Source organism: Elephas maximus, chromosome 1 (genome assembly GCF_024166365.1).
Source record: "Elephas maximus indicus isolate mEleMax1 chromosome 1, mEleMax1 primary haplotype, whole genome shotgun sequence".
Taxonomy (NCBI): Eukaryota; Metazoa; Chordata; class Mammalia; order Proboscidea; family Elephantidae; genus Elephas; species Elephas maximus.
This window is the reverse complement of record NC_064819.1, coordinates 58,635,266-58,650,677: the sequence shown is the minus strand read 5'-3', so window position 1 is coordinate 58,650,677 and position 15,412 is coordinate 58,635,266. Positions and strand designations below refer to the sequence as shown.

Sequence of the window (15,412 nt, the reverse complement as noted above, 5' to 3'; positions counted from 1 at the left end):
GCAGTGTGCTAAGCCACAACATGGTTTGGGCAAGTTAATTCCTCAAAACACTCATCTCGAAAATGTTTTAAAAACCCACCCTCCATGCAGTAACTTTCGTGCTGACAACTCTTTTTGATAGAATTAGAATGGGGCAAAACCCGAGACGTCTTATCTTCAGAGCATCTATTTACTTTTGACTTGTCTCAAGGCCTCGAATTTGACTAAATAATTTAAAAACTATGTTCTCCCTCTAAAATGGAGATTTGATTTTAAGGAAAACACAAGCCCTAAATTCAAACGAACTCTCCGTAACGTGCTGAATAGTGAATCAAGCCAACTCAAGTACTAATTTTAAGAGTGTGTGAATTAAATAGGTTTGTCTTTTCTAATGATGGAAACATTTGAACTAGAAGAAAAGAAACAAGATGTTTAATGAAATATGGCTGGAATCGAATCCATACTTCAGTCAAAAACCTTTTTGTGTAAAGTGCTTTTAAAAAGTGTACATAATTTTATCCAAATATATGCTAACCTGTTAGAGTACCACATTTGAATACAGAAAGGCAAAACAGCTCCATCCCTACAGCCGAGAAAAGGTTCACACACTTGAAATCCAAATTCATCATACACTCGATCTGTTCAGATTGTGATACAAAACTAAGTAAAAGAAAAAGAGTTTTTGAGAAGAACGTGTGTACACATATAGGCACATAAATATTTCACCCCAAAATCTGATAAAACATACTTAAAAGTATGGCTGTGGTATTAAATTATTCTGATGTGTTCTAATCACACAGAACAGCTTTTTTTTATTGCATTTCTTATGCACGAACATTCATGTACCTTGGTTTCTAACTCAATTAAAATGCCAATATAATCCCCATCCGTCATGAAAACAACTCTTCATAACGTAAAAAATAGTTTGGCTGGGAGGTTGATATCATAATGAGGGTAGGATGTCTGAGCATTAACATCGTTTTTTTCTAAGTGTAGTTTTATTAGAAAAATGATTTTCCACTTTGAAATGTACTGGGTCTAACAGACAGAGTTGGATTTATGGCTCCTAATAGTTACGACCACAGCCAAGTTGGCATAATTAAGAGCCCAAGACTTGGAGGTGAACAGACGTGGAACCAAACCCCAGCTCTACCACAGCTAGTTCTGTTTGTGGTCAACTGTCTGAACTACTCTCAGGCCTGGCGTGCTCCTCTTGACCTGGCGGTGACTGTGTCTCCCACAGTTGATGTGAACACACTTATGATGAGTTTGCAGACCCTAAGCAGAGTGCCAGTGATGATGGTGTTGTTAGCTGCTCTCAAGTCACCCCCTGCTCATGGTAACCCCATACATAATGGAACAAAATGCTGCCTGATCCTGCACCAGCCCCGTGATTGGTTGGGGACTGGACTGTTGTGATCCATAGGGTTTTCACTGGCTGACTTTCTGAAGCAAATCGCCAGGTCTTTCTTCCTAGTCCGTCTTAGTCTGGAAGCTCCGCTGAAACCTGTTCAGCATCACAGCAACATGCATGCCTCCATCGATAGACAGGTGGTGGCTGCACATGAGATGGGTTGGCCAGGAATGGAACCCCTGTCTCCTGCGTGGAAGGTGAGCATTCTACCACTGAACCACCAATGTCTCCATGCCAATCACATAGAAAGACCTAAAAATGTTACTATTCTCCGTTTTTCATAATCCAAGGTCTCGTTCAGCCTACAAAATTGTTCTTTGCACGCAGGAAGTATCTAACAAAGTATCTGCTGCACGAATGAGAAAATTTTAGAAATAATGAAAACGGTGCAAGAGCACTGGCTTTGGAATCAAGAGATCTGACATCAAGTCCCATTTTCACAATCAGTTAGGGGGGTCATCTTCAGTAAGCCTCTTCCTCCCTGCATTTCAATTTCCTCATCTGCAACTAACCTACTTACCTCACAGGGTTATTGTAAGAATCAAACGGGAACATGCACACGAAGCTGCTTTATGCCTGGTAGTGTTTGTAGAAGCCAAAAAACCAAATCCGTTGCCATCAAGTCCGACTCATAGCAACCCTATAGGACAGGGTAGAACTGCCCCATGGAGTTTCCAAGGAGCACCTGGTGGATCTGAACTGCCAACCTTTTGGTGAGCAGCCACAGCACCACCAGGGTTTCCAAGTGTTCATAAAGACATTGTTATATTTGGTAGCTTTCACTCCATCCTCCATTCAGTTGTTCCTTACCCCTGATCCTTCCAGCCTCCTCTCTGGTGAAGTTCTCCTACAAGTCCCAATCTCTGCTCTAGTGAGAAATTATTTCTCCACACACAAGGTCTCCAAAATATCCACAGCATTCGGGATTTTTTAAAGCACCCTGATAATGTTGTGGTGTGCTGTTGAATTGATTCTGACTTACAGCAACCCTATAGGACAGAGGAGAACTCCCCATAGGGTTTCCTGGGCTGTAAGTCTCTACCAGAGCAGATCACCAAGTCTTTCTCCCATGGAGCCACTGGGTGGCTTCGAACCACCAATCTTTAGATTTGTGGCCAAGGACTTAACCTTTGCACCACCGGGGCTCCTTTCCATGATAATAACGTGGCAGAAATCCTTTGAAACTGTGATTGGAAAGCAACATGGGGCCATTTATTGTTCATGCCAACCACCCTTATCCATGAGCATCTTGTGTGTCGTGCTGGACCAGAGGAGGTACCATCAGCTCGGGGCTAGTGTCCATCAGAGGGCGCCATGCTGGTTCTGGATGACATGACCTTAGTACAGGCCTGTCATTCCCCAACCACAGTGACTGGTTCTGATGGGCACTGACCCAATCAAAGCCACCTAAGCATAATCAGATATTTGCTGAGACACTAGAAGAGAGGCACAGTCTTTTCCTTTGCACTGCATCCTGGAAGGATATATAAATCTGCACTTACTAGCCATTATTTTATTACCATGTGCTGGCTGATAATGGAACCAATATGAAGAAAGGAAGGTGCTGAGATATGAAAAGACACCAAATCCTGTGACATTCATGAACCTCTAAATCCAATCATAACTGAAGTATGAACTATGTCTCAATTTTTTCAATTTCAATCATTAGAAGCCAATGCATTTTCTTTTTTCCAACATTTTATTTTTTGGTAAAAATACACACGAATTCAACACTTTCTACATGTACAGTTCAGTGGCACTGATTCTATTTTCAGGTTGTGCGATCATTCTCACTGTTCCCCTCCAAATTAGTCTAACATAAACTCACTGTCCCCTAAGCTTTTGAGTTGCTTTTGTCCATTTGATTCCATATAGTTCTTTAAAACAGCACTATGCTCAAGGCAGAGACATTCTTTGCTAATTAACTGAAACTATTATCTGGTTTAAAAAGATATCAGGGGATTTTTTGGTTTAAATTTTAAAAATTATCTCAGGGTAATGTCTTCGAGGGTTCATCTGGCCTCACTGGCTCCGGCAAGTCTGGATTCCATGAAAATCTGAAATTCTGTTCTGTATTTTCCTCCTTTTGATCAATGATTCTTGTATAGAATCATTGATCAAAATGTCCAATAGTAGGCTGGGCTGAGAGCTGTGGGGAGCATGGTCTCTGGGAACATCTAGCTCAATTGATGTAACATAAGTTTATGAAGAAAATGTTCTACGTTCTACTTTGGTGAGTAGCATCTGGGGTCTTTTAGCTTGTGAACAGCCATCTAAGATATTCCACTGGTCTCACCCCTTTGGGAGCAAGGGAGAATGAAGAAAACTAAAGATACGAGGAAAGATTAGTCCATAGACTAACAGACCACATCTACCACAGCCTCCAGCAGACTGAATCCAGTACAACTTGATGGTGCCTGGCTACCACCACTGACAGCCTTGACAGAGACTACAATAGAGGGTCCCAGAAAGAGCTGGAGAAAAATGAGGAACAAAATTACTCACAAAAAAAGGCCAGACTTGCTGGTCTGAAACAGACTGGAGAAACCCCAAAAGTATGGCCCCCCGACACCCTTTTAGCTCAATAATGAAGTCATTCCCAAGGTTCACCCTTCAGCCAAAAATTAGGCCCATAAAATAAAACAAGACTAAAGGGGCATACCAGCCCAGGGCAAGGACTAGCAGGCAGGATGGGACAGGAACGCTGGTAGAGAAGGGAGAGTGTTGACACGTCATGGGGTTGTTAACCAATCTCATAAAACAATACCTGTACTAACTGTTTAATGAGAAGCTAGTTTGTCCTGCAAGCTTTCATCTAAAGTATAATAAAAAAAAAATTTTTTTTAATGCCCAATAATGGGCACCATCCAGTTCTTCTGGTCTCGTGGAGAAGGAGAGAGTTGTTCACATAGGCAATTAGCCACACGTTTTTATCGTTTTAAAGTGAATTTTGATTGGATTCATAATTCCTTGAAACAGAAAGAATCTAACTGATAGGGGTACTCTGCCAAAGACGAAAAATCAATCTGCTTGCTATCCAGTCCCCTCAGACGCATGGCAAACCCACGTGTGAGTGGAACTACGTCAGAGAAGAACTATGCTCCATGGCATTTTCAATGGCTGATTTTTTGGAAGTAGATCAACCAGGCCCTTCTTCTGAGGTGCCTCAGGGTGGACTTGAACCACCAATCTTTCAGTTTGTAGCTGAGAACTTAACTATGCCCCCCAGGGACTCCCTACCGCCTCACAGACAATCTGGAACATTGTGGGCTATCTTCACATGACTCCAGCGGCTAGGCCAGTCCTGCTCTGCCCCTCAGGCTCACATGCCTCCCATTCCTCAGGGAATGAGACATTAGGGGTCTGATTTGATTCAGAACCTCTGTTACCCAGAACAGACTCAAAGAATCTGGTCCAAGGTGATTAAGAATTGTTCACAGCTATTAGCATCCTTCCTTCCCCATAAGCTTTCCTCACCTGGACACTTAATCCTGGACAAGTACCAGCTCTTCTGGAATCTAACCTCTCTTTGGAGAACTTGGACAAGAACGTGCAGTAGACCAGTTGGTGCTCTGAGAAGACATCTGGTGATATTAACAGAACTTGGACTCCTAAATCTGTACCAATACAACATGGTACAAAAGAGCCCTGGCCGTGCAATGGTTAGACACTCAGCTGCTAACCAGAAGGATAGTAGTTCAAACCCATCAGCAGCTCTGCGAGAGAAAGGGTCTGGCAATCTGCTCCCAAGGACCAATGAGCAACATCATGATAAACAGAGGAAAGACTGAAGTTGTCAAGGATTTCATTTTACTTGGATCCACAATCGACACTCATGGAAGCAGCAGTCAAGAAATCAAAAGATGCATTGCATTAGGTAAATCTGCTGCAAAGGACCTCTTCAAAGTGTTGAAGAGCAAAGATGTCACCTTGAAGACTAAGGTGCGCCCGACCCAAGCCATGGTCTTTTCAATCACATCATATGCATGTGAAAGCTAGACAGTGAATAAGGAAGACCGAAGAAGAGCTGACGCCTTTGAATTGTGGTGCTGGCGAAGAATATTGAATATACCATGGACTGCCAAAAGAACAAACAAATCTGTCTTGGCAGAAGTGCGGCCAGAATGCTCCTTAGAGGCAAGGATGGCGAGACTGTGTCTTACATACTTTGGACATGTTGTCAGGAGGGATCAGTTCCTGGAGAAGGACATCATGCTTGGTAGAGCACAGGGTCAGCGGAAAAGAGGAAGATCCTCAACAAGGTGGATTGACACAGTGGCTGCAACAATGAGCTCAAGCATAACAATTGTAAGGATGGCGCAGGACCGGACAGTGTTTGGTTCTGTCGTGCACAGGGTCGCTGTGAGTCAGAACCGACTCGAAGGCACCTAACAACAACAACAACAACAACAATCTGCTCCCATGAAGATTTACAGCTTAGGAATCCCATGAAGTTTTACAGCTTAGGAAACACTATGGGGCAGTTTTACTCCGGAAACCCTGGTGGTGTAGTGGTTAAGAGCTACAGCTGCTAACCAAAAGGTCGGCAGTTTGAATCCACCAGGCGCTCCTTGGAAACTCTATGGGGCAGTTCTACCCTGTCCTATAGGGTCACTATGAGTCAGAATCGAATTGAAGCCACACACCACCACCACCACATGGTACACACAGGAATTTTACCCCAGGGTAAAAAAGAAAAGAAAAAAGGTAGGCTTATGGGTGTAAAGGAATCTTAGGGAATACTTTGGTCCAGCTTTGGTTTGAGCTAAGGACTGTTGGTAGAAAATGTGGAGTTATCACAGGAGTAGCTGGGAAAGGATTATGGAAACAGATTTAGATTGGAGGAACTGCTTTTTATTTTTTTAGGATATGAATCTCTTTTTAGTCCAGCCCTACATAAAATCTTCCCTTACATCACTGAGACCGTCTCTAAACTTCCTCTTCTTTTTGTAGTGACAATCCAGTCTTCATGTGATCTAGTTCCCCCTTTTATTCATGGAAAACAAGTGGTCTTTTTTTTTTGTTTTTTCCCTATTTAACTCTCAGCTGACTTCTTCCCTCCACCCTCTTTCAAGCTGAATTTTAGCAACTTTGCTCTGTCTCACCACTGTCCAAACATCTCAGAGATCTGCCATTCTCTTGGTGGCCATATTGTGTCTTACCCCCTCTTATGTGGAACCACATGGACAAGACTGGTGACCAAAAGGGAATGTGTTCACATCGTAGTTAAAAGAACCTGACAGCCGTTTCATTCTAGTGAAAGAATGAGGCCTTCCTCTGAAACTCATCTTCTAGAATGAATCATACTCCGTCCACCACAGCCAATGTGATTTCTTTAGACATATTTTTCATTATGTCATTCTTTTTGCCTAAAAAGCTTCAATGGCTCCTTGCTGTGGGATGGATAAAATGCAAGTCATTATAGTTTAGCATTCAAGGTTCTTCACAATCTGCCCTCAATCTACTTTTAGCATTCTCTCTCAGCCATCTGCTGCATGCCTCTCCTCTCTAGATCACTAGTTACCTCTCTAGTTCCCAAATAATACTTCAAGGGTTTCTGTTTCCATGCCATTGCTCAAGGCAGTCCTCTGGCAAAAGTTCCTTGTGGATCTTGGGATAGCCATTGTCCAGGTCCAGGACTTGGCACACATTACTGAATAATCACAGCATAAATACAAAAAAGTTTCTGAAAATCAGCTTTATGTCTTCTATAGCGTGACCTAAGGCTGAACCCATAAAAGTGCTTCAACCAGGTCAAACAATACAGTGGGGACAGTATGGCTTTTCTTTGATGTTAACACACATATTTTCACATTTCAATGCTTCTATAATTAATGTAGAAGTGTTACCCCTTTCTCCTAAAAATATGTTCTTAAATCTTACAATAGATGGCATTTTAGAATCAACGAAGCGCAGTAAGGCACTCCTCTCTAAGTGCTCCTCCCCTGTGGCTGATTACCACACAAGGTGGCAGAGACAGAAAATATAACTCAGTCCAATAGCAGATTAGCAACAAACATGGAAGACAGCTTCATAATGACTCTTGGACAAGTGAGGTCTGCAAGGTGATTAGCCTTGAACTTTTGAAGTTGCCTCATGCAAGCCATTAACCTGCTCTGCCACAGGTCCCCCAGCGCTGTTGTTATCTGTTGCAGTCAAGTCAGCTCCAACTCATGGCGACCCCATGTACAACACAATGAAACATTGCCCAGTCCTGCACCATTCCCAGGATCCTTTGCATGCTTAAGTCTATTGCTGCAGCCATTGTATAATGCCTTCCAATCTAGAGGGCTCACGGCCCAGCATTATACAGTTGGCCTTCCGTATCTGAGGGTTCCGCATTTAAGCATTCAATCAACCCAGGATGGAAAATCGTTGGAAAACAAGAACGAGCTCAAGGGCCTGGGGACAATGTGGAGGGCTAAACAAGGAAAACCAGGATTCAGCTGGAGGAACCATATGCGGCTGTGAAGGGAGAAGCTCCAGGGACGGAGGCAGCTGCAACCCAACACAATTTCGACAAGTGAGGACACTAGGAATGGGGTCCCTGACCCAGAGTCTGGCATGGCATGTCTGCAGCAAAGGTCTTGGTTGGAAGGAGAGAAGAGAGTTTGCAGGCCCGGGATTTAGCACTATGGCACCACGCATGTATGGGGTGTCCAGAGTTACCCAAGACCTCCGACTCGAAGGACCCCTGGCTGAAGGACAGCCTGTGACGGGGGAGGGCCAGCTGCAGTTGTCCTTCAATGTTCCTGCTTTGATCCAGTGCCTCAGCATCAGCCCTAACGTGGCCCGATCATCACTATCGCACTCCTGTGTTGTGTAAGAAAAAAATACTATGCCATTTTGAAAATAAAATTTATATATGGGACTTGAGGATACCAAGGAATGACTGTACACTGTCAAATAATATCAGACATTATTCTGTTGTGATCTACAGGGTTTTCATTGGTTAATTTTCAGGAGCGGTCATCAGGCCATTCTTCCTAGTCTGTCTTAGTCTGGAAACTCTGCTGAAACCTGTCCACCCTGAGTAACTCTGCAGGTCTTTGAAACACCGGTAGCATAGCTTCCAGCATCACAGCAACACGAAAACCACCACAATACGAAAAACTGACACATGGGTGGCCTCTTAACCTTTACGTCAGTTAAAGAGCACTGCACAGGTCACCCGCCATCTGCCTTACCTATAAATGTCAAGTCTGGTCTAGTATCTGAAAACACACTCTCACTTCCCCTTTCTCCCTCCCTTTGGAAATCATCTAAAAAGGTCACTTGTCTTGTGATGCATCTCTGTCCTCACCCCCGCAGTGTCACCCAAAGATGACACTATTATATCCTCTTTCATTTTGTATCAATTTAGGTCGTCCAGGCTTCTGGCTTGATAAACGATGGCCCTGCATCCGCCTGATAAATAATCATTCATTATTATTAATGGCTAACATCAACCATGCTCAGAGTGCTCCAATCAACCTAGCCCTCTCTTCCCAAACTTAATGCCGCTTCCCTTACCATACCCTTTACTGTGAACACAGAGATGTTCAGCCTGAAGCATAGACCATGGTCTTTAATGGATGTTCATACTCCCAGCACACACAGCATTGTGCTGTGTGTGCCTTCTTATGGGAGAATTTAACCAAAGGTCATAGCCAGTGGATAAAGTGTGATGGAACCAATGTCTATTTGCCTATTTTCTCAAAATATCTATCCAGAGAATGTATGAGAATGTAAAGAGCTAAATTTAACTACTATCTTGATGGATGTAGTTTATTAACTTTTCTATTTATTCTCAACCACCCACCAGCTGAGTCCGATTTATGGTGACCCCACATGAGTCAGAGTTTTCCATAGGGTTTTCAATGGCTGATTTTTTTTTTTTTTTTTTTTTGCAAGTAGGCCACCAGACCTTTTGCAAAGTACCTCTGGGTAGTCTTGAACCTCCAACCTTTCAGTTAGTATCCAAGCTTGTTAACCACTTGCACCATGCACAGGCTCCTCTCGACTACTCCCTCTGCCTTAAGTAAGGAAGGGATGAGAAGGGGATCGTTTGTTGGATTCCAGTTAGAAGGACACCCATCCACAGGAAAGCGCAGTCGGGTTAACAGGAACTGAGCTACCTTGGTCCATAAGAATCGACTCCACAGCAACAGGTTTGGTTTTTTCGGGTTTTGGTCCATTCTTGGCTCCACCTTGGACCTTGCGTGTCTATAGCAAGGCCCCTCTGATCCCCTCCCTCTGGGTCTTTGATATAGACAGAATAAAACGGACACCTTTCCTCTCTAATGCTATGAACACTAATTGGATGCCGTCTGCTTGAGTTTTTTGGTAACAGGCACATGATTAAAAAAGACACATGGCTTACATGTGTCCTTTCTAATCACAAGTAGGTCAGTGCCCACCACCTGTCTGTGTTTGGTAAAGTAGAAGGCCAACAGAAACCAGGAGACCATCCATGAGATGGATTGACACAACAGACTCAAACATATCAACGATTGTGAAGATGGCACAGGACCGGGCAACATTTCGTTCTGTTGCACATAGGGTGCCACGAATCAGAGCCAGGTTGACGGCAACTAACAACAAATCAGTGCCAGCTAGACAGTGGCAGGATGCTCTGTGGTTCCCGGAAGACTGAGAGGTAAATGGAATTTTAAACTAGGTAATTTTAACCAGAATCGTGATACACCGAAAGCCTCCAAGAATGTGATTTGATGTAGGAGACGGTGAAAAACCCTCCCAGAGAGGCTCTGATTTACTGGTCCAGCACGCAGCCACTACTGTGCACAGAAGAGAGGTTTTACAAAGCCACGCTTGTGACAACGAAGTAAGGTGAGAGCCATGAGGCTGACAAGGATCACCGGTTTTAAATTTCCCACTCTATCACTATCTCTCCACTTGATTTGAACATTTTACAAGAAACTTGTGGGAAAAACAACAAGATGTTTAATCTTCTGTAAAATGAAGTATTTCAGTACTTCACCACTGGCCCTATTTCCACAGCACTCTGTTTTTGTTGTACGAACACATTCAGTGCAAAAATACAATTACTGGGCTGGAAAGTAACAAATGCCTACACGATATACTGAGACCTATTAAAAAGTACTAGAGGGAAAATAAACATCACTTTCACAGTACCTGATTAGTTTATTGGCATAACGTAACTCTCCTATCCACCACTACCCAATCAGAGTTCACTTTTTAAATAATGACGGTATGAGTTTTTAATGACCCTATACCATGGACCAGGTGTCCCCAGGTGGTGCCAATGGTTAACACACTACACTGCTAACCAAAAGGCTGGAAGTTCGAGTCCAGCCAGACGTGCCTTGAAGGAAAGATCTGGTGATCTACTTCCAAAAACTCAGCCACTGACAACCCTATGGAGCACAGTTTGGCTGTGACGCACATGGGGTCGCCATGAGTCAGAGCTGACTGGACAGCAACGGGCTCTGTTTTTTACACCACGGACCAAGGGATAAAACAATGCCTAGAGACCATTTTCTTTTTCTAACAGATTTCTGAGAGGTCTTCAGGGTGAATCATGCAAGAAGCGTGCCCAGTAAACAAACACATATGTTACAAAGTTAAACCATCAGTTAACATCCGAGGAAAAGCCAAAGGTTAATTGCTATGGTTTACAGCACCACTCCAAATGACCCTGGGCAAGAAGATTTAACTTGACAACTGTTTGAACTTTACGGTCTGAAATTTCAACTACTTGTTTCATCAGTACTTTTTAATTATTCCCCTGGGGGCATTAATATTGGCTTCTTTTTTTAATTACTCTCTGGAAGGGATAGTGGTTTCGTGTTTTCTCCCTTCTTTAAGATAATCAACTCCCTGTCTGGCTAGCTCAGGGACACTTTTATTTTCTTTAGCTTCAGTGATTACTCCTACTCACAGTGACCCTATAGGACAGAGTAGAACTGCCCCATAGAGTTTCCAAGGAGCACCTGGCGGATTCGAACTGCCGACCCTTTGGTTAGCATCCGTAGCACTTAACCACTATGCCACCAGGGTTTCCAATACAGGGTGGCTGTAAGTCAGAATCGACTCAACGGCACTGTGTTTGGTTTTTATGGTTTTAGTAATTAGGGCAGAAGACAGAGATATCAAGATAGTCCTTCAAGGACACAGGCTCTGGAATGAGGCTGCCTGGTTCAAATCCCAACCCTACCATTTAACCAACTGTCTAACAGTGAGCAAGTGATTTAAGCTCCCTCAGGCTCAGTTTCCTTATCTGTAAAGTAGGAACAGCAGCAGTACTGACCTCTTAAGTCGCTGGAGGATTGAAACAGATATTGTATGTAATCATTCGCCTCTGAGCTTCTATATATGGTGAACATTCAAATAATACTGATCTCACAATATACTTTTAAAATACTGTTCTTTTTTCTACGAGAACAATTTTGGAACGGTTATTTTCTCAGATCCCACATGAATAACATAGAAATAAAGGAGGAACAGCGACAACCTATTCTCATACACAATACAGTGCCTCGAGTCAGCAGCACCATTTCCACTGTGCATAATTCACGTGGCATCAGCCTGAATTCACTGAGCACCTCTGCAATTAACAGGGCAGACACTAGGCGCCCGGCCGAGTACACGAGGGCTGTGGTGCAGCCGCTGTCCTCAGTCCAGTTAGGAGAGGAGACACACACAAATACTCAGAGATCACTCTGATGCCGTGTAGTATAAAATGGCCAGTGCACGCGCAGGTTCCTGTAGCATCTTTTATGGCAGGTAGGAGAAAAGCCTGCATTTTGTGGAAAGCTACAGAAGCACTGAGATGGCCTCCAAACCAAGACGGCCAATCAGTGAGAACTACGAAGCGAGGCTGGGATAGCATATTCGTTTGGCTTAACTGGAGGTGCCGTTGCAGCAATACCCTCACTAATGGGAGTGTCTGGCTTTGGAAGGCCATCAGAATCACAATCTTAGAAGAATCAGAGAATGTTCCAGTTGAGAGGAACCTTAGGAAAGCCTTTCGGGTAACTCCCTCCTTCACTGGCCTCTCACTTATGCACTCAGGCAGATGTGATGCCCTCCTCCTGAACAAGATCTTAGGTCTGTCACAGGGAGGGCGCCCAACGGGTAGAAAAGAGATCAAGGGTGTCCCCAAAAGGAAAGGCAAAGCCTGATGGACAACGACCACCTATGGAACAAGCCTAACTCATGCTGAGTATTAGTCCTTCCTCTCAAATGCCCCCTCCCTCCATTTACAGCTGTCTCAGTCACAGAGCACATAAAGCCAGAAGCCCAGGGATTTTTCTCCTGTCCAAAGTCCTTACCTGCCCTTGTTGCTTTCTTTATGGCCTGCCGACCACAACCACGCGTGGCCTCCGGAATTAATCCAGTAAATTTTGGAAGGGCAGAGAGCCTCTTTAGGACTATCACTCATTTCCAGCCAACTTTCAGGGGCAGGAAGAGGATTGAGGTACTCTGGGACAAGATGGGAAAGAGCCCTGGTAGCCCAGTGGTTAAGGGCTCGGCTGCCGGCAGTTCAAACCCAACAGAGGCTCCCAGGACGAAACATGTGGTAGTCCGCTTCCTTAAAGACTACAGCCTAGGAAACCCTATGGGGCAGTTCTACTCTGTCCTATAGGGTCGCTAGGGGTCGGAATCCACTGGATGGCAACGGGTTTGGGTTTTGTAATCGTTGTTAGGGACAAAACGTATGTCTGCCCTTTACCTGGATACGACTGGGTTGGGTTGCGGGGGGGAGGGGCATGTCAGAAAACCAGGGTACTTGTTCAGCTGCGGGAAACGCCTCCCTACTCCCAGCCACAGAGGGTCGCCAGCCTAAGAGTGCTGGTTCCCGCTGCCCCCAATGGAGCCGACCGAATTCCAGAACGCGGGCATCGGCGCCCTTACCTTGGCCCAGGAGACCGTGTAGGAGACCTGCGGGTCCCAGGGGGCGGTGCAGGGCAAGTCCACATCCTCGGAACAAACCACCTTTATGTCTCGCGCCGCGAGCGTCACGCCGCAGGCTGTAAGGAGAGAGAGCAGAGTGCGCTCCGTGAGCAAGCAAGAACATGGGGTGCCGCTTAAAGGCGGGGACGACAGGCGCGCTCGGGCCCTACCGCAGCTCAGAAGCAGGAACTGAAGGCCGCGTGTCATGGCTGGAGCACTGCGCCGCTGCCTCGGGTCGCCAGCTCTGGCTCGCTGGCGTCGCGCCGCCCTCTTGTACCCGGGTGCACAGGGACTTCCCCGCGCGTAGCCCCTGGGGGCCCGGCGTCCGGGGAATTCCCCACAACGAAGGAAGCGAGGCGCGCCCTCCCCGCCGCGCGTCAGCGGGGGAGCCCCGTCCCACCAGTGCGCCCCCGCGCGCCGCGCCCCAGCCAGGTCTCCCAAAGTTAGCGTCGCTGCTCCTCCTGTGCAGCGGCGGCGACAATCCGTGCGTAACGCGCTGTGCTGTGGGCTATGCAAATCGCGCTCGCATACAGGACACCTTCCCATTTGACCCCAAAGCCTTGAAAGAGGCCCATTTTACAGAGGCTAAATCCGACTCAGAGGTTAAGTAGCTTCCTGAAGCACCCAGCCTGCCAATGTTAACGTCATTGGGAAACTCAGGTCCTAACATCTTTCCAGATTCTATGGTGACCAAAGACTCGTTAGATTTTTTTTTATTATTATATGTGAAATTCACATAACATTAAATTAACCATTTTAAAGTGCACAGTTCAATGCCATATAGCACATTTACAGGGTCGTGCAACCACCACCTCTATCTGGACTCCTTAGATTTTTAAAAGGAATCCCCACAAGTCTGTAACACTTAGTACTTAGCTTCTGCAGTGGTTAATCAGTCAGTATCTTCCATCTTGTTTAAATTATTTCAGCAGAGGAAAACGCTTCCTATTTATGTATATAAATAGAGAGCCCCTTCACCAAGGCACAAGGAGCCCTGGCTGCTAACCAAAGAGCTTGGCAGCTAACCAAAAGGTCGGCAGTTGGAATCCACCAGCTGCTCTTGGAAACCCTATGGGGCAGTTCTACTCTGTCCTGTAGGGTCGCTATGAGTCGCATTGGACTCCATGGAAACGGGCTTGGTTTGGGTTTTTTGGGGGTGGCACAAACGGTTAACTCTGGGCTGCTAACTGAAACATTGGCTGTTCAGTCCACTTAGAGAAGCCTCAGAAGAAAGGCCTGGAGATCTAAAAAAAAAAAAACTTCAGAAAAATCAGCCACTGAAAACACTATGATTGCAACAGTCCAATCCACAACCAATCATGCAGGACTAGGCAGCATTTTGTTCAGTTGTGCATGGGATCCCCATGTGTTGGGAGGGGGGACTGGAGCACAGCTGTATATGTATACACACAATTTTTTTTGAAGATAAAAAAAATTCTGCAAGAAAATAGAAACCACCTATAATCATTCCAGAAGTAACTTCTACTAACATTTTGGTGTATTTACTTCAGTCCATGCCGTGTGCCATCAAGTTGATTCCGACTCATAGTGATCCTATAGGACAGAGTAGAACTGCCCCATAGGGTTTCCTGGGCTGTAGTCTTTATTGGACCAGATCGCCAGGTCCTTCCTGGCTGCTGAGTTTGAAAAGCCAACCTTTTGATTATCAGCCGAGTGCTTAACCATTGCACCACCAGGGCTACTTGTTCAAATCCTGTTGTTGTTAGGTGCCCTCGAGTCAGTTCTGACTCATAGCGACCCTATGGACAACAAAATGAAACACTGCCCGGTCCTGAGCCATCCTTACAATTGTTATGCTTGAGCCCATTGTTGCAGCCACTGTGTCAATCCACCTCGTCGAGGGTCTTCCTCTTTTCTGCTGACCCTGTACTCTGCCAAGCATGATGTCCCTCTCCAGGGACTGATCCCTCCTGACAACATGTCCAAAGTATGTAAGACGCAGTCTCGCCATCCTTGCCTCTAAGAAGCATCCTGGCTGTACTTCTTCTAAGACAGATTTGTTCGTTCTTTTGGCAGTCCACGGTATATTCAATATTGTTCGCCAACACCACAATTCAAAGGCAGCAATTCTTCTTCAGTCTT

General features: G+C 45.2%; 1 protein-coding gene across 2 annotated transcripts in view; it reads right to left on the bottom strand.

Moving 5' to 3' along the window:
* The window catches only part of CD83 (CD83 molecule), a 28,970-nt gene extending 15,236 nt beyond the window's left edge, over window positions 1-13,734 (bottom strand). The window contains exons 1-2 of one of the 2 annotated variants that reach the window (XM_049884257.1): window positions 13,480-13,734; window positions 13,271-13,386 (exon numbers count right to left, since the gene is read on the bottom strand). In XM_049884257.1, the coding sequence (XP_049740214.1) occupies window positions 13,271-13,386; window positions 13,480-13,516 (153 nt within the window). In that variant the 5' untranslated portion in view covers window positions 13,517-13,734. The remainder of the gene's footprint in view (window positions 1-13,270; window positions 13,387-13,479) is intronic. The other variant, XM_049884248.1, reaches the window with a different exon arrangement.
* Between the last annotated feature and the right edge of the window lie 1,678 nt (window positions 13,735-15,412).